Below are 22,610 nucleotides of genomic sequence, written 5' to 3'. Positions count from 1 at the left end.
GAGATATATATAGGTAGAGAAAAGAGAGAGATAAAAGGAAAAGATAGAAAATAGCAAATATGATAAATAGTAGAAAGTTTATAAAAATATAATTGAGTAACATAAGTTTTATTTTTAGGCATGATGACTGCGTTAGTTAACAACTAACAAATATATATTTAAAAAAATAAAAATAAGAAAACAAGTTTAACTCGTAATTTTAATCCAAATTAGGATTATGCAGATGTGAATTTGTAACAAGATATTGTGGAGGTAATAAGCATGCATTCTATTGATAGTAAATGCAAAACAACCGGCTAGCTTGATACTCAAATACGCGGAAAAAGGAAATGTGGTATCTCCTCAACAATGCTTTCCCCGTTGGTTTCTTGGATCTTGTCTCCCTCCTCTTCCTCCTCCTCTTCCGAAGAAGAAGAAGAAGAGATCCTTGACATTATCACAGATAATGACATTAACCATGAAAATGACCAAAAGCTCAATGTAGAAGATGACGAGTGTGATGTGGACAACACCATTCCCGTTGCACTTGCTGTTCCCAATGCCTCCCCCGCCGTGACAGTGGCCTTCCCGGCCAATGACGAAAGAAACACCATCCCAGTCACCGCCACTGCCACCACTGTCGTAACATGCTCAAAAGGGCAGCGCAACGCCAAGTATTCCGGAATGGTGAGACAATACCAAAGGCTGTGGACGAAGGAGGATGAGATGGAACTGTTGAAGGGATACCTTGATTACGTCAAGCGGCATAGAAAGGAAACCACCACCCTCCAAAGCGTCGTAGCCTCGTTGTATGATCACGTAAGGCCCAAACTGAACGTGAGTTTCAACAAAAATCAGCTTGTTGAGAAACTGCGTAGGTTAAAGAGAAAACACAAGTTAGCTTTGGACAAAGACAAGGACAAGGAGGTTCCCTTTAGAAACCCCCAGGAGCAGGCCATTTTTGAAATTTCCCACAAGATTTGGGGCATTGACACGGATAATATAATAGACCAAGATGCCTTGGATGGTTATGAATCAGGACACACTCCTGAAAGTCATGATCATGTTGGCAACATCAAGGTGAAGATTGAACAACTTGACAACAATGATGAAATAGATAATAGAGTGCCAAAGCGGTTGCGGCTAGATGATGCAGATGATGTGAACAAAACAAATGACCAAAACAATGGTGATAGCATACAAGGCTTCATTGAGGAGACCATGAGGTCATGTTTCCCACCATTGCTGAAGGAAGTGTTGCATGATGCACATGAAGAGCCACTTCCTGAGTTGGAGCCAATCCCAATGCCACTATGCCCTGGGGAAGTGGACCATGAACAATGGAGAAAACGGAGGATTTTGGAGTTGGAGGTGTATGTGAAGCGGTTGGAGTTGTTGCAGGATCAGATCAAGTCTAGATTGGAAGAGTTGCGATCTAACTGAGGATGACATAAGTTTTATATTGCTCCCAATTGTGCAGAAACATCATGTGCCTTATTCTACACTAACAATTGCAATGAATAGTAGAATAGCTCTAGCAATTCTGTAATGTTTTGTAGTAGACAAGAAATTTGATTATATATATGTGGACGACAAGATTGGATTCTCGTGCATGATAGGCTAGTCATTTGTATATTCAGTGCATTATCACCCCAATTACCTCATTCTCTGGTTTGATCTACCTTTCCCTCCTACGCAACTCCAACAATCGAACGGATAATTCATAAATTTAACGAATCAACATAATCATTTGCAATACCTTGAGCAAATAATATGTACAAATGAACACCAGCATAAGAGCATGTAAACTTTATATTTCTTGAATTTATGAATGTAGTTGTAGTAAGAAATTGAAAATTTCCTGAACAATTGTATCTTGGGTTCGCTTTTAATTAGGCAATTGAAGCAAATCAGTACAGAGTAAACTTGGATTTTGTCTTCTCAAATACTTGTTCTGCAATAACAGCACCGCTACCATCAGCCTTTTTGATCTCTAACTGAGCCTTCTGATAAAAACCAGTGCCCCTCAGTGCATCGGCAATGAAATCATCAAATCCAATTGCTATTGCAGCTTCTGCTTTAGCTCCGTAAACCAGTCTCTGTTTGATGTGAAAGGAATGAACAATGTGATCATTTTAATAAATACTAGAGAAACATGTGGTGAGAGGAAAATATGAATAGTGTGGCTGTGGCAGAGGCTCACCTTAATTCTTGAAAGATGAATTGCACCAAAGCACATTGGACAAGGCTCGCAAGAAGCATAGATTTCACAGTCAGCAAGTTCAATTTGATTCAGCTTTTGACAAGCCTATAGATGATATCAAATTATAACATGAGGTACAAAATGATGTATATTAAGAAATAAGTAGAATAAGTGATGTGGTTTAGGAAATATAAATGTGGTTTCAGATATAAAAATAATCAGAGCCCTAATAAATATATTATTATATTATAGTCTAATATATGGAATGTAAGTTCAACAAAAGTAGGAGGGTATCTAACTCAGAGGTGAAAATAGGAGACCATATTATCCTTCAAGTCACACGGTTTAAATATCTTGGGTCCGTAATACAGGATGATGGAGAAATTGAAGGGGATGTGAATCATCGCATTCAAGCAGGATGGATGAAATGGAGAAAAGCATCGGAGGTGTTATGTGATGCAAAGGTACCGATCAAGCTAAAGGGAAAGTTTTATCGGACTGCGGTAAGACCGACGATTTTGTACGGAACAGAATGTTGGGCGGTCAAGAGTCAACATGAGACTAAAGTAGGTGTAGCGGAGATGAGGATGTTGCGGTGGATGTGTGGTAAGACTCGACAGGATAAAATTAGAAACGGAACTATTAGAGAGAGGGTTGGAGTAGCGCTTATTGTAGAGAAGATGGTGGAAAATAGACTTAGGTGGTTTGGACATGTAGAGAGAAGACCGGTAGACTCTGTAGTGAGGAGAGTAGACCAGATGGAGAGAAGGCAAACAATTCGAGGCAGAGGAAGACCCAAAAAGACTATAAGAGAGGTTATCAAGAAGGATCTCGAACTTAATGATTTGGATAGAAGTATGGTACTTGATAGAACATTATAGCGGAAGTTGATCCATGTAGCCGACCCCACCTAGTGGGATAAGGCGTTGTTGTTGTTGTTATTGTTGTTGTATAGTCTAATATATACAAGGATGAAGTGAGTCAAATGAATGTTTTTAGTGTTTGATCAAACAATGTAAAATTTAAGCAGCTTGAACTTGCACACAACCTCTTCGAGGTATCGAATGATGTTTTTCAAAACTCCCAGAGTTTGAAATCCAAATATGTCTGAGACAGCCAGAGCCAATAACAGATGATTGCAATATCAGATTAAAGAATGCTAAGACTACAACTTATTTGGTTTGATACTTTGATTGAGAGAGAAAAATAAAGCACCAATTTTTATCTGCCTGACATGCCAAGTTAGATCCAGATGACATGATCCTGTTTACCAAATGTAAGAAGGGACGAAGAAAGAAAAAAAGAAAAACTAACAAAATAACTTATAAAGATAGTATAACCAACCCTTCACTTAATCCATCTATATAATGGGAAACCAAATGCCAGAATATCAAGATTACAATTCCATGATCTCTTTGTTTCTATAATCCATCAACTCAGGAGGAATGTGATAGCTCAGATTTCACAAATCAAGAAGAAAATTCTTAATGGAAAGAATAACAACCTACTAATTTACCTCTCTTATAGCAGTAACCTCAGCATGGGCAGTGGGATCAGTGTTTCGTAAAACCATGTTATGACAGCTTACAACTACTTCATCATTTAGAACAACAACTGCTCCAAATGGGCCTCCATCACCACATTCAACCCCCTTGTATGCTTCTTCAACTGCTTTTGTTAAGAACTTGTGGTCTCTATCCTGTACAGCTGGTATAACAAGAGAAAATAACGTTTGAAAAAAATGTGGGAGGGTGGGTTGCAGATGAAACAGAAATGATCAATTATTATCATACCTTCTTGATGACCAGGAAATGCTGAAGCAACAGAAATAGTACCATCTTTGGCTTCCAATACTATAACAAAATCCGGGTAAAAGAAAATATCAAACAATCAGATCCTTCGTTAATGTAAACATTGAATCTGGTTTTCATCCATAATAAAAGCACGATCTGTTTTTCCCTCCATAGTTGAACACACAAACGACAAGAATTGAAAAGGGTCGGTTTTTTACTATATTATTAAGCTTAAGCATAAGGAAAACAGAAGTAGAAGCAAAAGCGATACTTATGAAGAAATTTACCATTAGCAGTAGCAGCAGAAGCAGCAGCATCCTCCATGATGGTATTAAGATCTGACGAAAAAGAAAATTGGAAGTGGTTGAAAGTAAAAACGATACAGAAAAAGAGAAGACGAGGCCACGAATTAGCCTTGAAAAGAGAAGCAAAGACAGAAAAAAGGGTAAGGACGCGCAAGTACACAGTCTTGTCAATATTTTTTTTTATCCCATTCTCCTTTTTGGGAAATAAATGGGAATAACCCAACAAAAGCCTAAAACGCAATTTTTCTCCAAATCTAATGGACTGGATCCAGTGCCCAACCCGTTTTCGCTAGAGTCTTTGTCTTTGTCTCTCTTTAAAAAAAAAAGTTTTGAATTTAATACAATTTCATAAATTATTTAGTGTCGTTTAGTTTTTTTAATTACCTTAATTAGGATCTTTAACTAACCAATGAGACTTCAAGATATTCTTACTTTTGTGTTGACTATATGACTAATCATCAGTCCAACGTTTAATCACATTTAAATTTTTTTATCTCTTCTTGAACTAAAGTCTTTTTTTACAAACTTAAGATGTGTTCTTAATTAATTAGTTGAGTTTAAATTTGTTTTTTATACTACTGTTAACAAAAACTAATATGATAGTAGACTTTTGATGCACTAACAATTAGAAATAGAAATAGGTAAAGTTGATTAAGAAAATATATGACTTAGCTTATATCTATCTAGCATAAACTAGGTTAGACTTTTATAATAGCGTATTTGGTTAAAAAAGTCAAGCTTCAGTTATTTAAAAAGTCTTCTTAAGGTATTATAAGCCAATCTATTTGAGTAAATATATATAATATATTTTTAAGTATTATTATTATATTAAATTTGTTATAATGTATTAAAAATCATAAACGTATTTATCACTTTTAAATATTCAGCATGTTGCCTTAGAAAAAAAGTCAAGCCTATAAACTTATTGAAAGATAAATTTATATTGTTTTTTTTTTTTACTTTTTCTAATGGTCCTATTACAAAATGTGTTTTGAAATAAGTTATCATAAAAATTATATTCGACATTAAAAATAAGTTTATATCATTTAAATATATTAGACTGGACTCTTAAAAAATGTAGTGTGCGTGTTTCTAATTGTGTATCATGCTTTGAGTAGTAATTATCTCAATATTCATTAATTATAGTTTGTTTTATATAGAATTATTGTTCATTCACCTATTAGTCTACTAAATCATGTAGAAAAAAAGTTAAACATATATAAAAAATTTAATATGAAATATACATATCAAATGAAACTTTTGAATAAGTTAAATCAAAAATAAATTTATTGTGACAGGGAGCAGACCAAACTTGTGTCTTAGATTTTTTAATCACATCAAACCTATTTTACGGAAAGCTTTCTTTGGCCAAACCTATTTTCAATCTGATTGACAACTGTAAATTTGCTCTTTAATTAAAATTTTCTTAATTATTAATTTGATCCCTAAATTATTTTAAATAATTTAAATTTGATCTTTAAATTTTTAAAATATTCACTTTGATTCTTGACTTCTTAAGAATAAATCAAGTTAGTTCCCAAATTTTTAAGAACTCGAGGATCAAATTGAATAATTTAAAATAATTTAGGAATCAAATTAATTTATTTTTTAAAATTTGAGGATAAAATTGAAATTTTTAAAATTTTTGGAGAGTAAATTAAATCATTTAAAATAATTTAAAGATCAAATTGATTATTTTTAAAAACTAGAGAATTAAATTGAACCTTTTAAAAATTTGGGGACCAAATTAAACCATTTAAAATAATTTGGAGATCAAATTGATAATTAAGCCATTAAATTTAAATGAAATCTTTTTTTTTACGGAAAAACTTAAATGAAATCTTACAACTCAAAATCTATTTAGGGTCTCTTCGATTTCCTCTTCACTTTTTTGTCTTAAAAACTTCTATTATGTAAAACAATTTCATACTGCTCAACAATCATTTTTCGTCCAAAATCGAAAATTATTTTCTATAAGTAAACTTTTTTACCCTGACCCACGTCGGGAGTAAGCTCGGCCAAATTGGCAGCTCCAAAACACAACCCTCCAACAATCAAACAGAAAATTCATAAACTTAAAGTGTCAAATAGTCATTTGCAATGACTTAAGCAAATAATACGAACAAATGAAGACCAACATAAGAGTGTAAAATTTTTTATATTTCTTAAGATGAATATAGAGTTATAGTAAGAAATTGAAGTTTTCCTGAACAATTGTAACTTGCGTTCACATTTAATAAGATGGTTAAAGCTAATTAATCGGGGAAGAATAAACTTGCCTTTGGTCTTCTCAAATACTTGTTCTGCCATTTCAGCAACACTGCCTTCAGCCTTTTTGATCTCTAAGTTGAGCTTCTCATAAACACCGTGTCCTTCAGTGCATCAGCAATGATATCATCAAATCCAATTGCTATTGCAGCTTCTGCTTTAGCTCCATAAACCAGTTTCTGTTTCAATGTGAACAGAATGAACAATGTGATCAATTTGATAAAAACCATGGTGAGAGGAAAATGATTAGTGTGTGGCAAGCTTACCTTAATTTTGGAAAAATGGATTGCACCAAGACACATTGGACAATGCTCGCAAGAAGCATAGATTTCAGTCAGCAAGTTTAAATTGATCCAGCTTTCGACAAGCCTACAGATGATATCCAGTATAACAAGAGGTTCAAAATTGATAGAAAACGATATGGTTTGGGAAATATAGATGTGGTTTCCGATATAAAAATAATCATAGCTTCATACATATATTATTTGTATTGTCCACTTGTACATTTTTTTTTTAATCTGATAATCTTTACTTTCACACATTATTTCTTGAATAAAGCTAAAAGGAGAGACTTTCATTTTAAAACCTAGAAGACCCGAAATCTGACCAAAAGAGTATTTGTTTTCCAAATTCGTTTTCTTCCTCACCCTTTTGTTGTTATCCACCATAGAATCCGTTTTCATTATTGAACATTATAAATTTTCTCAAAGAAGAGTGGTTGCTCAGTTCAAGACATTTTCTTCTGTAGATTACCTTATTTGTGTTATTTTCTCTTGTTATACCAGCTGGAGAGGATAGAGAAAACAAGTTCCTAACAATAGCAGTTGAAGAAGCATATAAGCCATAAGGCGGTAGAAAATGGCGATGGTTACCCATTTGGTGCAGTTATTGTTCAAAACGATGAAATACTTGCAAGCTGTCATAACATGGTTGTAAGAAACACTGATCCCAGTGCCCATGCTGAGATTAATGCTATAAGAGAGGTTAAATTCACGATTGTTATTTTTTCCATTAAGAAATATCTTGTTGATTTGTGAAATCACGTGCCTAAAGAATGGACGGAATATCAAAACAAAGAGGGCGCAGATTTGTAATCTTGATATCCTGCCATTTGGTTTCCAATGATGGAGATTGATTAAGTGAGGGTGTGATCTTACTATTTTTTATAAGATATTTTGTTAGTTTTTTTCTTCCTTTGTCCCATCCTACGTGCTTAATTATGGGAATAAACAGGCATCATGACATATGGATGTGTGTAACCTGGCATGTTAGGCCGATAATAAAAATATTGATGCTTTATTTCTGCTAGGTTGCTCGCCCTTGTATTTGAGATTAAAGGAATCTCCGTTAAACAAAGAAAGCAAGAAAGCGAGAAGGAGAGAATACTGAATATATTTCTGCTTGTTTTATTCATTCAATACAAAGGGAATTATTTATAGCCAATGATTGCACTACATGATAACTACTTCTATCCACTACATTAACTACTTCTAGACTGATAACTACCCCTATGACAGGTTTTGGCAGATCATCTTTTTCATAGCATTCCCCAGCTCATCAAAAACACCTTATCCTCAAGGTGTTGGGTGCAGACAACAGAACCTGGATCCCAAATGAAAGTGGGTGTAGGAATTAGTGTTTGAAAATGGTTGTGGAGACAGAACCCTTTGACAGCAACAAGAATGGCGAAGAGGAGAAGGAAGGGGTGGTGGAGATTTGTGTCCCTGACTGGTGGCACACACAACAGATAGGGAGAAGCGGATGTCGAAGGGAAGGATGTCGGGGGGCTTTGTGTGGGACCGGTTACTGGCGACCGGGAGGGGATCGGAGGAGAGTGCGTGATGCTTGTTAACGGGAAGGGGAGGCAACGTGGTTTCTGCTGTTGGTGGAGGCGGCGTGGTTTCTGCTATTGGTGGTGGCTTAGCAGAGACAGAAGATGGAAAGGGTTGCCTGGGTACCATGGTATTCAATATCCGAATAATGACATCAAGTTGGGAAGCCATGGAAGTTTAGGCTCCAGTAGTGGAAGTTTGGGCATGGCGGCCTCGAGACGATCCACACAGGCGACGAAAAGTTCGGTGTCCGCCATTGAAGAATGGCAGGTCGGGCCAATTGTTAGGTTGCTCGCCCTTGTATTCGAGATCAAAGGAATCTCCGTCAAACAAAGAAAGCAAGAAAACAAGAAGGAGAGAATACTGAATATATTCCTGCCTGTGTTATTCAATACAAAGGGAATTATTTATAGCCAATGATTGCACTACATGATAACTACTACTATCCACTACATGATAACTACTTCTATCCACTACATGATAACTACTACTATCTACTAAATTAACTACTTCTAGACTGATAACTACCCCTATGACAGATTTCCATGGCAGATCATCTTCTTCCTAACAATTTCTCTGCCACAATCAAAGTATCAACGAACGGGGTTGGGTCCGGCGAAACATAATGTGGTGAATCATGTTGGAATCACTGTTGAGAGTGATGTTCACATTTAGTATTGGATTGTGTCTCATACAAGATTGGTTCATGTGGGAAAAAAATATAAGTATCAAACCAAATAACCTAAAGTTTGAGCATGCTTTAATCTTAAATTGCAATCATTTTTTATTGGCTCTGGTTGTCTCAGACACATTTAGATCTTTTAGAGACTTAATTATATATTAGATTTTAATTTTAAATTTTAAATATTTTAATCTCAACCATTTATTGTTTGTAATCTTGATAATTATTAAAAAAATATTTCTCTGATCAATATAATAAAAAGTAAGTCTCCATTAAATTGTCAATTATTTTTATACTCAGTTGTAGTAGGAAATCATTGGAGGAAAAAAATAAATGATTTGTTGTTTTCACTTATTTTACTGTATCTAGTTGTGCATGATAATCCTAAGAATTTGTCATATGCATTGTTTTATTGATAATACAACTTTTATTTATATTTATTGAATGTTATGTGATGTATTATAAAAATTTTAATTTGTTATTAATATATTTTATCAATACTCTAATCAATTATAACATGTCTTTTATAAAGTACGAAATCGGGTTAAAATTTATTATGTTCCGACATATTTTATTGTGATGTCTTTTATAAAGGATGAATTTGAATTGAAATTTATTATAATCGATCATATTTTATTGTGGTTCATCTTGATTGATAGTTATAATAAAAAAATAAGTTTTCATTTTAACACATTTTAAAAAAACAAATTTATACTTAACCTATTTATTCTTGAAAAAAATCAGTATTTTTCCGTCAAAGATTCAATAAAAGTAAATTAAATAATATTTATCATAAAAAATTAATATTCAATAATTTTTTTGAATTAATAAATATTTAAAATTATTAATAAATATTCTCTAACATTAAAATTATTTTTGAATTGTTAAATATTTGAGATTGTTTTTTAACTATTAAATATACAAGAATAGCCAATATTTATCCTTAGTAAAATTTAAAAATAAAACTTTTTATATGGAGGAATTGAATTACCCCGTCCAAATTAAAAATTTAAAGTTCTAAAAATTTGAATTGATTTACTCTAACAAATCATTTACAACTGAAGAACTACAAATAAATACAAATAAGTTACCACAATACAGCCGTCATCGATGTTTAGGATCTGTCAACAATTTTTCGACCAAGATGAAACCATATAACCAGATCATCTCACCTGTATACATTTTCTATAGAACGTATTGAAATCGTGTGTGCAATATTGCACAACATATTCAATGCCAATTACCAGTTCATGCATAGAAGACCTTCAACACAATTCAAACACACTCGAACCGGTGGCATTTCAAGTATTTCTGTACGTAGATTATTTTATCATTCATACCTAAGAATGACTTTAACGAGGCATTCAAAATCCTTTGTGACAACAATCGACTGGTTCATACCAAATCAAGCAACACTGGAATTCATTATCACAATAGTAAATATTTGAAAACAAAGCATTCAACTGAATTCTCAAAATTGATCGTGCCAGTACTAGATCTCAAGTTATATAACTACTGAACATCAATTAATGTAACACTTACAGCAAAATATCTCATTCTAGGAAGCTAATAGAAAGTAAAATGACCATTAGAAAATACCAATAGCAAAAGAACCTTAAAATCAAGACAGGATGTTTGAAAACTCATTTCTTTTTTCCAGCCTTGGCAGCATCGGAAGCCTTTGTCTGCAAAAATAACAAACACCAGAGGTTATTTGTTTATAAGAAAATTATATAAGCTGTAAACAATAGTCAACAATACAGAATTGCATTACCTTCTTAACTCCACGAATCTTCTTAGCTCTATTCTTTCTCTCCTTCATTTGCTTCCTTGATTTCTCTACTTTAGTATCAAGTCCATTCTGCAATAAAAGATTTTAGTTTTGTTAGCACAAAACAAAGAAACAGGCAGAAATAACAGAAAGAAACTAAAATAAAATGTAGTAATATAATCCATAAGGAACAAAGGTAAGATTCAACTACCAAAATCACTCAGCTGCTAAAGTACAAAGTAGAAAAGGCACCATTATTTCAAACGGACGGCAATCACCGTCCCCAACTACAGGCACATTCGTTCAAATGGTTTCCCTAAAACCCTTAAATGTTACAGCTTATAACAAAATATGAAGCATATTTTGTCCACTAGCAGTAACAATTTTACAATTTATCAACCCAGCTCAAAAGGAAAGGTAATCACTAATAAGGAAAAGAAAAAAAAAAAAGCAGCAGCAGTGATAATAGAAAAGGATTGCAATATTATTTATAAACAGCCCGTCTAATTAAAAAAAAAAGGCATTTTAACAAAGGGGAAAAATTATAATCATAATTGACACAGAAAGATTTAAATAACTCACCCTGATAAGCCTGTACTTAGGCTCGTACTTCTTGGCATTCTCAACTGAATCATAGATCAAACCAAACCCAGTGGACTTGCCACCACCAAAATGAGTTCGAAACTTGAAGACAAATACAGTGTTAGTGTCTTTCACGTCATACATTCTGCCCAATTTCTCCTTCAGTTCAGCCTTCACACAAAACACAACAAATTAAAAAGGTAACACAATCTTCATGCAAATAACATATTAAAACGTAGCATTCATCTGCTTAAGTAAAAAAAAAAATAGCAGCTTCACAGTTTCCAACATCACACAAAATCATAAAAGAAAAAATACCTTGGAAACATTAGCCCTCCCTGGATGAAGGACATCAACGATCTGCATCACACAACTAAAAAGTTAACCGAAAAAACCCTAGCAATCTCTGCCAGTTGGGATCAAGAGGTTCAAGTCCATAATGAAACGGATCATATGTGATTAAATTAAATTTAATATTTTTTGGATGAAAACAGCAACCAAATTGGGTCTCGAATGAGTAACATTTTTTCAGAATCGAAACGATAGAGGGAACTATATAAAATCAAAATGCGTAACATAATGCGAAGAACAAGAAAAACTTACGAATTGCTTTCTGGAGAGAAGCCTGTTTGTCATGAACTTTCTGGTTCGGATGGTGACTGCCTTGTCCGCCATGTTGTTGAGCGCCGGCTATAGGAGCAACTGGTATTCACTGCTCGACAGTCTACACCACAACGGAGGGGAAGGATAATAGAGCTTAACCCTAATGCTTATAAACCCTACTTCAATGCTCTTTTCCGTTTGGGGGTGGGCGGCCCAACTTCAGCCAGTCTTTCCCCTTTTTCAATTTTTGGGTCTTAATATAGGCATTTATATTATGCACCACCCAATCCGCATCTTGCACCTCCCAAAAGACTCTAGCAGATAAAAATATTCCTTTTAGGCACCCTAATTTTGGAATGACTATTCCAAAACATGATACTCTTCCAAAATAGTTATTTTAGAATATAGTTTTTCATATTCCAAAATAATTATTGTATAGTAGGTTTCTGAAGTGCTTATTTTATTCCATAATAGCTACTCCAAAAATGTATCATATTCCAAAATATTCGTTATGGAATAGGACACTCTTCTAGAATAGCTACTCCAAAAGCGTATCATATTACAAAATGTTCGTTATGGAATATGATACTCTTCTAAAATAACTACTCTGGAATATTTTTTCATATTATGGAATAGCTATTCTAAAATATAGGTTTTCATATTCCAAAATAGTTATTTTCATAAATGTATCATATTCTAGAATAGGCATTCCAGAATATGTGGTAGGACCCCTTCCCTTCTTCAAAATTTTTTGAGCATTAAATTTTTTTGGAAGGTGTAGGATTCATATTGAGAGGTGCATGATACAAATGGACTGAATGTATGTATACCATAATGGTCCAAAGATTCTGGGCTCCATTTCAGCCATCTTCTTGTTGGCCCTTAATTGAAATCCTCATAACAAAAAACAAATAAAAATAAAATAAATATTTGTCCCTACTGTTAAGAGCTCAAGTGGTATGGTTCATCCTTGCAAGTAGGTCTATTAAAAAATGTAATTATCTAAAATCAATCCATAACCAAATCAAACTACTTAAAATCCATTTTAACCGATTTTTTCATGCTCAAATTCTTTTTAAAAAAAAAATAAATCCAATAAATTTATTTGGATAATTGAATATTGATGGGATTTTTAAAAATATAATCCATGCTCACTGAGCATGGTAAAATATCAAAATGAACATTCATCCTCAAAATCAAGCAACATATGTTTTGACCAAAGTCGAGTTAAATATATTTTAGTCAAGTGTGAGTTGAAAATACCGGTTAAAATTAAAATGAAAATATTATAAATAAAATAAAATAACTTTGATCAAGGTGAAGTTAAAGATGCAATAATTAAGATTGAGTTGAAATTATTTTGACTAAAATCGAGTTAAAAATACTTTGTTAATGTTTTGGAATTAGTTTATAGTTTAAAGAATATTTTAAGACTGTTTTAGTTTTGAATCAATTTTACTTTAGTTTCAAAAAATTCAAACTAGTTTTAAAAATTTAAACAAGTTTTTTTAATATGAATGTGAAATTCAAATATGAATTGGATTTTTAAAAAATCAATCTATGCCCACCTTTACATTTCAAGGTGAACTTTTTTTTAATATAAACTAGAACACTAACCCGTGCAAAGCACAGTCAACGAGCAAAACAATCTAATATTTTAATATAAGAAAAACATAAAATGAAGCGAGAGTAGAGGATGAAAAAAGTTGGCTTAAAATGGGAACAAGTGTTCAATTGTTAGACGGTTTTTATATAACTAGAGTGCAGCCCGTGCTTATGCCGGTTTCTATAAAAAATAAAAATAAAAATAGAAAGTGAAATAGTGATTGACTGATGGAGAGAAAGAAAAAGTGAGATGAAAAAATAAAATTTATGTCCAGTCAATAATACGTGATAATTGGTTGGGCAGATTCAATATATATATATATATATATATATATGTGTGTGGATTATAATATAGTAATAAAAATTTGTCATAAAAATAAAAAATATATACTTAAAAAATTAAAAAACTCACACACCAGTACTTGGCAAGCAAAATAGAATTCCTCAATTAACCTTGGTAATAATTTGTTTTGTCTGCGAGAGAAAATCCTAGTCCAAACGAACCTTGTTGTTGCATTAGTGTTAACTGTCCAAACCAAGAGATCTTGAAGTAAAAAATTTGACGTGGAAGAGATATATTGAACTATTGGAGAATCATTTTAGCAATAGCTGGGGCTTTAATTTTCTCTAATACATTCACACGCTTGCTGAAATTAATGCGCACTGAAGCAGAACATCCCAGAGAAGTAGCAGGCGGGTTCCACCAAAGAGGTTTCCGAACATAAAATCTTTTATCATATCCTAGGCACTGTCCACTGCAGCTTCTAGCCTATTATTCGAGTAAATTAGTGGCATATCAACAAACACGATATGGATACTCCTTGGGTGAAAATTGGGACACTGTCACACTGATAGCAACAAATTCAAATTGAGGTTTGATATATCTTTATCCAACTATATATGTTTGTCCTCTGCAATCTAGTTAACTTGTAACCTAGTTTTTGGGATTACTTTTTAAGTCAACAAATTGTTTTAGGTAATTTTTTTTTACTGTAATGAGATTTAACTCTTTTGAGAGCATTAGTTTACAATAGACTTGGCAAACAAATTTTTCTACTGTTGTGTGAGAAAGAGTAATTATAAGGCAGTGTTTTACTCCATATATTTGTATTTCTCTTTTCAAAAAAACAAACCAAACACATAGAATAAATTTTTTTCTTTAAAAAAAAAAGATGAAAATAATTTTCTGTAGATTAAAAAAAACTTATAATTTCAAAAAGAAAAGAAACTCGAAATTAATAAGTTTATCATTACTTAAAAAGTTAAAAAAGTTAAACATTGGAGTTTTACATCTTATTTTTTTATATAATTATTAATATTATTGAAAACCAATTGAATAATAATTAATCTGTCATTAAATTTTGATAATTACTCAGTAAGAAAAAGCTATTCAAAAGTTCTACCTCGATTTCTTCGTAATATTATTATCTAAGAAAAATAACCATAAGTTACATTTATTACACAATTAAATAGCTTGCCAGTTCGTCGTTCCTTTGATGCAAGATTAATAAATTGGGTATATGACTTTTCATGATCAAGAAATTTCAGGAGACGAAAAATTAAAAATTACAAAATTTCACCGAAGAAAGTAAGCTGGAATGAGGTCATGAAGTGGACTGATTTCGAGCATCCTTAATAATTATATTAATAATAGTAGTCAGCAACTATATATCTTAGTTAACAGAAACATGGAATTTGATTCTTTAGGTGGGCCTTCTTCCACTTATTCTCGCTTTCTTTTTTTGTCCAATTAATTATTTAATTGATTGCCTTTAGAAAACAACCTCTTCATCTATGATTGAGTGTAAAAGCAAAGGGCCTCCGTGAGGCAGAGCAAAAAGTTCAGAAAGCACCCCATTCACCAACGCCCAGTCAGAACTGACATGCCAAATAATTTATGGTCCAAAAGAAATAATAATAATTGATTGCCTTGTCAACGTACCTTCAGCCCCATCCCTTATCAACTCAATTATTCTCATGCATATAACTATAATTAATTGAGTTTCCCCCTTTAGCACTAACTTTAACAGGATAATATCCACAATCTTGATGCAACCAGTGCATCAAATCAATGTGGCAACCTATTTAGTTGCTTTGTCCATAAACAGCTAAACGAGTGCCAGACAATTTCAATTTTGACTATGTTATTGGATTTGGTATAATCTCTTAATGGCATTGGCTTGCCAAATGGATGAATGTCCACGCGCTTTACTTGGACCCGCTAGCATATGGTTTAATTGTAGATTTGACCCAGTTGCTACTCTCAATTATTGCATATCTATTCAGGGAGGAAAAAAACAAATAAAGCAGGCAACTTAACACGCTAAGGTCTATCAATACTTGTTTTCATAACGTGGGAGATACAAATTGCATCATACAATAAACTTGGACAGATTTACATAGACTCTACTACTTTCATATTTTACATGCCTCAATTATCAAATTCACGATCACTAACATCCGTAACCAAAATCTGATTTTCTTTTTCCTAGATAAATAAACACTCAAGTGTATGTTGATGCCTTTGTGGTGGTGGTGGTGGGGGGATTATAGCTAGTGGCTACCGATTTCCATGTGGGTAAATTGAAAATCCTATGAAAAATAAGGAGGGATTTAGAAATCAGATAGCCTCTATGGGGAGTATATATAATCTACAAAAGAATCCAATGAGTGTCTCACAAAATTATATATCAACAGCATCAACTGGGAGAGAAACTGTCCTGTGCAAAGAGTGCGGCAGCAATGAGCCTGTATAAAAACTCTTTGCAGTAACCATACCTTCTCCAGGGGATTCAATCGCCTCACAATTTTGGGCCCTTTGGGTGTCCGAATTGGGGCTGCTTTCATGGACATGAGGGTGGCTACTGGAATCACAATTCCACTTAGTAGTAATGGGTTTCAACCGAGTCCCATTGTTGCCTCCTTTTAATGTTTCTGTCAGTGAAGGTGACAAAAAGCCATTTTCTGTTCTGTGCTCACTGTTACTACTATGTGAGCATTGCCCAAACTGTCCATCCTTATGATCCCTTAACTCCATTTGGTACTTGGCTCTGAGCCATCTGAGTTCCTTTTGGATCTCTTTCTCATAGTCATCCTCAAGGTCGCAATAGGTCGATCGGATAGTAGAGAAATCATGACTTCCTGATAAATTTCTTAGAGAATTTGCTGCATTGGGGGAAAACTTTTTTTCCCAAACATCCTGTGCTTTGTCTTTAGCCGGAATCGGTTTATCTAATTGCTCACATTGTTCGTCAGAATGGCTTTGATCAGACTCTACCGGACTCAGTTCACGACTTTCATGCTGATTCCATAACTCTTGATACTGCAAGCTGTCTAATTGGCTTGATACGTTCAGATCCCCTCTAGCATGATTGTCATACTCTTCAGATTGGAAGGTAATCTCCCCAAACCGCCCATGCATTGAAGCACATCCATGCCTACAACACTCAAGAAGTTGCAAGTTCTTGTTACCTGGATTGTTTGAAAGAAAATCCAGAAAAGAACCGCTAGAAGTATGATTAGACACACAATTGTGACAGAAACCTTCATTAGCATAACGAGGAGTCTCATCAATTCCTGGTCCTGGTCTCCATTCAGGTACCAAGGACGCAATTTCCCCATCTATCATATCTGCTATTCTGGTAACATCCTGATCAGTCATGTCCAGCTCTGCAACCATTTCAGTTGCCACACTTATTGCTGTGTCCAGCTCTATGTCAAATGGGAAATAAATATTTCGGATGCGACCTGTGACAATTAAAGTCATACTTTTAAGGTTGCATTCCATAATGAAAAAATAAACAAATCACAGCTTTAAAAAGACAGAACAAAAAGTGGCATCCAAATCCCTACCTTCTTTATCAGCAATTCTTAGTCTCAAAAAGATGCCACCATCATCTTTCCTCTTGCCCTTGATGCTTATGTCGACATCTTCAGAGGGTTCGTCATCATCATGGTACTCAAAAAGTTCAATTCCACTAGGTTCGATCTCAGCTGGATGAGGACCCCAGTCTCCTTCATACCCAAAGCCATTTGAGTATTCATTACTGAAGTTGCTATAGCTTCGATGAAGATCAAAGAATGGCTGCCTCATGAGAGAACCAAATTCATCCAGTTCTCCATTTTCAACAGTTTTCAAATCATATTCATAATCATCAATTTGAAGAAATGGATCATTTAGAAGCTCTCTTGCAGAAAGCCTTAGAGACACTGTGACCAAGCATTTTTCAACAAATTGTCGCACTTCTGGATCCTTCACTCTATACAAAGCATCTGGCTTTTTCCCCTGGAGACAAAAAACACCAATGAAATTCCACCACCACAGAAAAATCCCTTATCAACAAGACATAGAGAAAGGGAACAAACTTACAGAAATAACTTTCTTGTAGATTTGAGCCGGATGAGTACATTCACTATAAGGATATTCAAATGTGACCATCTCTAATATGCACATCCCAAAGGAATATATGTCAACTAACTCATTATATGCCTCTTCATATACTTCTGGGGCCATGAACTCGGGCGTCCCTGGGAAAATACAAGAGACACAGATGAAGCCCCAACTAGAATCATCGATCTTTGTTATTACTAAATCATTTTAGAAAAAAAGGCTTCAACTAAAGTGATTAGGTGAACAAATTGTTAATGGATTCTGAGCTGGCCACATCTTTTCCTGATACCTTTTATATGATATTTGGTGAAATTAAATAAACATACCTACACAATGAGCAGCATGAGATTTCCGGAGAATTGCTGCCAAACCAAGATCCCCAATCTTCACTTCCCCTTGGTTTCCATTGACAAAAATATTATCACATTTTAGATCTCTATGGATCACAGGCGGGTCGTGACTGTGAAGATAGAGAAGTCCGCTCAAGATCTGTCTACACCAATGCTTCACTGCTCTGATGTTAACTCTCTTGTGCTTTAGCCTATACCTATTTCACAATTAAAACAAGTGAAGATCAGAAAGAAGAAGAACCAATTCAACTATACAAGATCTAAAATGCACAAAAATGAATGGTGGACAGAAAATAATGTAGTTGCAACTAAAGAACTTACTGCCTAAGTGTACCGGATGTGAACATTTCAGTCACGAAGTTGATGTTCCTATTAGCAGTATCGACCCAAGAAGTGTAGAACTTCATAATGTTTCTGTGCTTCAATGTTTTCAGGAGATGAATTTCACAGTAAAGCCTTTCAAGATCTTCAGGGCTTTGCAGGAAATCATACAACTTGACCTGGTTCCAAGCAACTTCAATCCCTTGATACTCATCGAATGCTCTATATCTGCATCAATTAAGAACCCAAGCCACAAAAAAAAAAAAAAAAAAAAATTATCAGATACCCTTTTCTACAAACTCAAAGAAAAACATAGAGAAACTCAATTTCTAAGCAAATCAGTACTAGGCAAGAAATATAATAACCAAAAAGAGTCCAAATTTAAGAAAAAGGAGAAACGGTTATGATAAATGAAATAGGATGAGTTTGTAAGCATACACTGTCTTTGAAGCTCCTTTGCCAAGGATTTCATTGTACTGCAAGAAACATGGAAAAAACAACATCATGATGAAACTGAGGGAAAAGAAGAACCCGAAGGAGAGATGAAGAGAGAAAGAGAGAATAGTATACTCTGCCATATCTTCCAGTTGGATCAACTTCAACAAACTCAGACTCATCTGGTTCAAGGTGTGTGACCCCATTCATCCTCTGAATTTGCTCGCTTTTTTCCTATGATATGATGATATGAATAGATTTCTCTCCTATGTTCTTCCTCTTTTGTTATGACACACGAACACAACCCGAAAGGGAGGAAGAGGGGGGAATAACATTTATTTATTTTTAAAAATAATGCTTTTTCCGCAACCTTTCGAGGAGATTTTTTAATAAAAAAAAATACTCGTCAAATAATTCACGAGAAAGAGAATAAAAATAGAGAGAGTTAAACAGAAGTAGAAGGCAAAAACTGTGTCTCTGTGCCACAATTTTTTGAGAGGATACAAATCATATACAAACAGAGCAACCCAACCCATGACGGAACGTGACAAATAGGCAAGGAGAGAGACGTGCACAGTCATCACCAATGTTTTTTAATTTTTGATCCATCTATTAATTAAGCATTAAAATTACAATAACTATGAGATTAACCAATTGAATCTATGGAGCCATTTTCTGCCGTAACTTTATTCTTATAAAAACATTATTAATCACAACGCGTCAAACAAAAAAAATCACAACGCGACAATCCAGCACAGACAGAGCTGGCCTGTAAAGTAAAATGTTATGTGAGAAAGAAAAACAACGCCGCGGTCCGTACGACCTACGAGACTCATGCTCAAAACCGAACTGCCACAAAAATTAATTCGTAAGCTTCTTTTTTTCTTTATGCTAAAAAAATTGAAGCACCAACATTTGCTTTACTCGTGTAGGTGAAACTTTTAGGACACACGTTACAAACGCATGACTGATCTTATTAAATCTGAGTGTGTCATCTTCCAATTACCAATGTTAGAATGAATACACTTTTTCATGTAATATTTTGTGAAAAGTAAAAATTCAAGAATATTTTATCAATGTCGTTTGAGAGTTTTCCAACCAAATATCAAGCATGCGTACTTTATTAAACAATGTTTGCATTCAATAAAGTTCAATGCATGTTATTCGTTGTGTTAGACTAACCTGAATCAAAATTAAACCAATTAAGTTGACTAGGTTGGTTTGGGTAATTAAGTTTTTCATTACAAATCCAATCCAATGTTCCTTCATCACAGAAATAATAAAGGAAATGTTTTTGGAAATGTAAGTTGGACTTCTCTAAACAACAATCCAAACATTCGCTATATTTGGTCCGATTCTCAAATATTTTTTTTTTCAATCCTAACCTACCCAATAAACCAATGAATTAACTTTTAACTTTGGTTAATACACTTTAACATGAGAAAAATAATTATACATTAATAGTGTAAAAAGTTTTATACTGTCATCCAATCATAACTAATTATGTATGATAAATTTATTAACTTTTATGATTATTACTTTAAAAATCATATTAATAACAAATATTAATAAGACAATAACATAATTTTTTTATCCTACATGATCATTAAACTCTTTTAAAATTTTGTACTTTTTTCTATTCTTATTTTTTTTTCTTCTCCATTCATTTTTTACTTTCTTGTGGTTTATCTTGTTACAAAGTGCCTTAATTTATTCATATCTATTATGTAATTCCTATAATATTCTAAGAAAAAAGATGATGATATATATATATAAAATAATAACTATAAATAAATATTTAGTAATTAAAAAAGAAGACATGTTTTTATTTTGTATTAATATGAAATTAAAATTTATATAAATTTGACAATAATTAGAAATAAAAACTTAAAAAACTATAGTAAGTTATTCTTTTATCATAACCTATGCTCAATAAAATTGTCTTTAATTAATTTCCAAATATAAAATAAAAATAATGATATAATTGTTTGTATTTTATTTATCACACAAAAAATATTACAATAAAAATAATTATCATAATAATTATTGATGTTGAACTTTCATAAAAAGTAAAAACAATTAAAAAATATAGATCTTTATAATCGCACTATAACCTATCCATATTATAATGTACCAAAAAATATTAAACTATCAACAAGTTATTTATCAAAATAAAATTGAGTTTAATTTTTTTTAAAAATGTCTCAATTTAAGTCTCATAGATAAAAAAAAAAAGTTAATAAGAGAAAATATCTCATTAGAGATAATAAGTCAAGTTTTTATCAAATATTAATTATCGATAAAATCAATTGATATTTTACACTGATAATAAAAAAATTACACAAAGAAAGAAGATTTAATTTAGAATTGAATTTTGACATTTTTATTAGATGAATCTAATGAGTTATAAAAACAACAGTCAGAATCTAATGATAAACCAAATTTGACAAAAGCATCAGCCAATTTGTTATACTCTACACAGTCATTACAATTAACTTATATTCATATATTTAATTAGATGAATCTCCCGTTCGAAAGTTAAAGAATGTGTTTTTTTTTTTAAGTCAAGGAACAAATTCACAAAGGATATTACCAAGGATCAGATGCTCATCCAAGTATGAAAACATCGGCTCCATTTCTTGGCATTTGGTTATGGAACCATTAAATTTTAAATTAATAAGTTACAAATGAAATTGCATGCAATCAGGGACGAAGGGGGCTGAATTTTTTTTCTTTTTTATAATTTTTAAATATTTAACTTCTAATAAATAATTTTTAAAAATATTTTTTATTTATACACATAAAATTGAAACTAATTTTGATTTTAAAGGATAATAACAACAAACACAATTAATTTTACATAATTTTATATTAGTTATCACTTTAATTATTATTATGATAACAATAAACACAACTATTTTTTTTTTACAGAAAAAACACACAGAACTAATTTTATATTATCTAACCTTAATCATCTTTATTTTATATCATATAAAATTATTTTTTAGAAGACCTAATTGAATGTAATAATTTTTAGCCTGCACCAATGTCGCATGCAACCCGCGTCAAGCTAGCTTGCAATGGATTTGGTAATCCATTATGTCACCTCTAGATGAAATCAAGATAGAGGGATTCAATTGTAAGAGTGTCTTTGAGACAATTACAAAATTTATATTATTTCAATAGTCGAGTATTGTTATAATCTATTATGGGATGAGTTTGCTTGAATTTAAAAAATATAATTTTAAAAAAAATATTTTTTAAAGAAATATATAGGATTTGCTTATTATGACAAAAATAAAAAATGCTTGTTTTAAATAAAAACAGTTTAGACAAATAAATCGGAAAAATAAAAACATGCTTATTTTATCAAAAAAAAATTAAAAAATGAACTTAAACAAACATATTCATAATCAAAATCTGAAACAGATGAAATTTGAAATTATAAGTTGTCCCAAACAATATTATTGATGGAGAAAAATTAGAGAAAC

At 32.6% G+C, this 22,610-nt stretch overlaps 4 protein-coding genes across 5 annotated transcripts; 1 reads left to right on the top strand and 3 right to left on the bottom strand.

Moving 5' to 3' along the window:
- Positions 1–348: 348 nt before the first annotated feature.
- On the top strand, positions 349–1,422 carry LOC102659511 (probable transcription factor At5g28040). Its single transcript, XM_006606415.2, has one exon. The coding sequence runs from the start codon at positions 349–351 to the stop codon at positions 1,420–1,422; it is 1,074 nt and encodes a 357-aa protein (XP_006606478.1).
- A 353-nt stretch (positions 1,423–1,775) lies between these two features.
- On the bottom strand, positions 1,776–4,491 carry LOC100816644 (guanosine deaminase). The gene is made up of 5 exons (XM_003556437.4): positions 4,263–4,491; positions 3,976–4,035; positions 3,699–3,889; positions 2,183–2,287; positions 1,776–2,078 (listed from the first exon to the last, which is right to left on the bottom strand). Exons 1-5 carry the CDS (start codon positions 4,297–4,299, stop codon positions 1,890–1,892), a joined length of 582 nt encoding a protein of 193 aa, XP_003556485.1. The 5' UTR covers positions 4,300–4,491; the 3' UTR covers positions 1,776–1,889.
- A 6,000-nt stretch (positions 4,492–10,491) lies between these two features.
- LOC100305568 (uncharacterized) lies at positions 10,492–12,161 on the bottom strand. The gene is given in 5 exon segments (NM_001250287.2): positions 10,492–10,747; positions 10,837–10,923; positions 11,416–11,586; positions 11,734–11,775; positions 12,019–12,161. Coding segments are annotated over 5 exon segments (414 nt in total). The 5' UTR covers positions 12,091–12,161; the 3' UTR covers positions 10,492–10,705.
- A 3,777-nt stretch (positions 12,162–15,938) lies between these two features.
- On the bottom strand, positions 15,939–19,690 carry WNK1 (serine/threonine-protein kinase WNK1). Of its 2 annotated transcripts, XM_014772206.3 has the most exons (8): positions 19,255–19,648; positions 19,123–19,160; positions 18,685–18,912; positions 18,340–18,560; positions 17,993–18,150; positions 17,476–17,908; positions 17,167–17,370; positions 15,955–17,060 (listed from the first exon to the last, which is right to left on the bottom strand). In XM_014772206.3, the coding sequence occupies exons 1-8, from the start codon at positions 19,327–19,329 to the stop codon at positions 16,975–16,977; spliced, it is 1,443 nt and encodes a 480-aa protein (XP_014627692.1). In that variant the 5' UTR covers positions 19,330–19,648; the 3' UTR covers positions 15,955–16,974. The 2 variants fall into 2 exon arrangements, with proteins under 2 accessions (NP_001364052.1, XP_014627692.1); NM_001377123.1 differs by having other exon boundaries at positions 15,939–17,370; positions 19,255–19,690.
- Between the last annotated feature and the right edge of the window lie 2,920 nt (positions 19,691–22,610).

The sequence above is a fragment of the Glycine max genome, chromosome 20, assembly GCF_000004515.6.
Source record: "Glycine max cultivar Williams 82 chromosome 20, Glycine_max_v4.0, whole genome shotgun sequence".
Taxonomy (NCBI): domain Eukaryota; kingdom Viridiplantae; phylum Streptophyta; class Magnoliopsida; order Fabales; family Fabaceae; genus Glycine; species Glycine max.
The sequence above is the reverse complement of the archived record's forward strand: the minus strand, read 5'-3'. Positions and strand labels throughout refer to the sequence as shown.

What these genes read in the sequence shown, in the direction of transcription:
- LOC102659511 (XM_006606415.2), top strand. Translation starts at nt 349, where the DNA reads ATGCTTTCCCCGTTGGTTTCTTGGATCTTGTCTCCCTCCTCTTCCTCC.
- LOC100816644 (XM_003556437.4), bottom strand. Translation starts at nt 4,299, where the DNA reads ATGGAGGATGCTGCTGCTTCTGCTGCTACTGCTAATG. An exon ending in ATTTCCTGGTCATCAAGAAG is followed by an intron (nt 3,890 to 3,975) that starts GTATGATAATAA and finishes TTGTTATACCAG; the next exon opens with CTGTACAGGATAGAGACCAC. An exon ending in TTCATCTTTCAAGAATTAAG is followed by an intron (nt 2,079 to 2,182) that starts GTGAGCCTCTGC and finishes CACATCAAACAG; the next exon opens with AGACTGGTTTACGGAGCTAA.
- WNK1 (NM_001377123.1), bottom strand. Translation starts at nt 19,329, where the DNA reads ATGAATGGGGTCACACACCTTGAACCAGATGAGTCTGAGTTTGTTGAA. An exon ending in CAACTGGAAGATATGGCAGA is followed by an intron (nt 19,161 to 19,254) that starts GTATACTATTCT and finishes TGTTTCTTGCAG; the next exon opens with TACAATGAAATCCTTGGCAA. An exon ending in AAAGGAGCTTCAAAGACAGT is followed by an intron (nt 18,913 to 19,122) that starts GTATGCTTACAA and finishes TAATTGATGCAG; the next exon opens with ATATAGAGCATTCGATGAGT.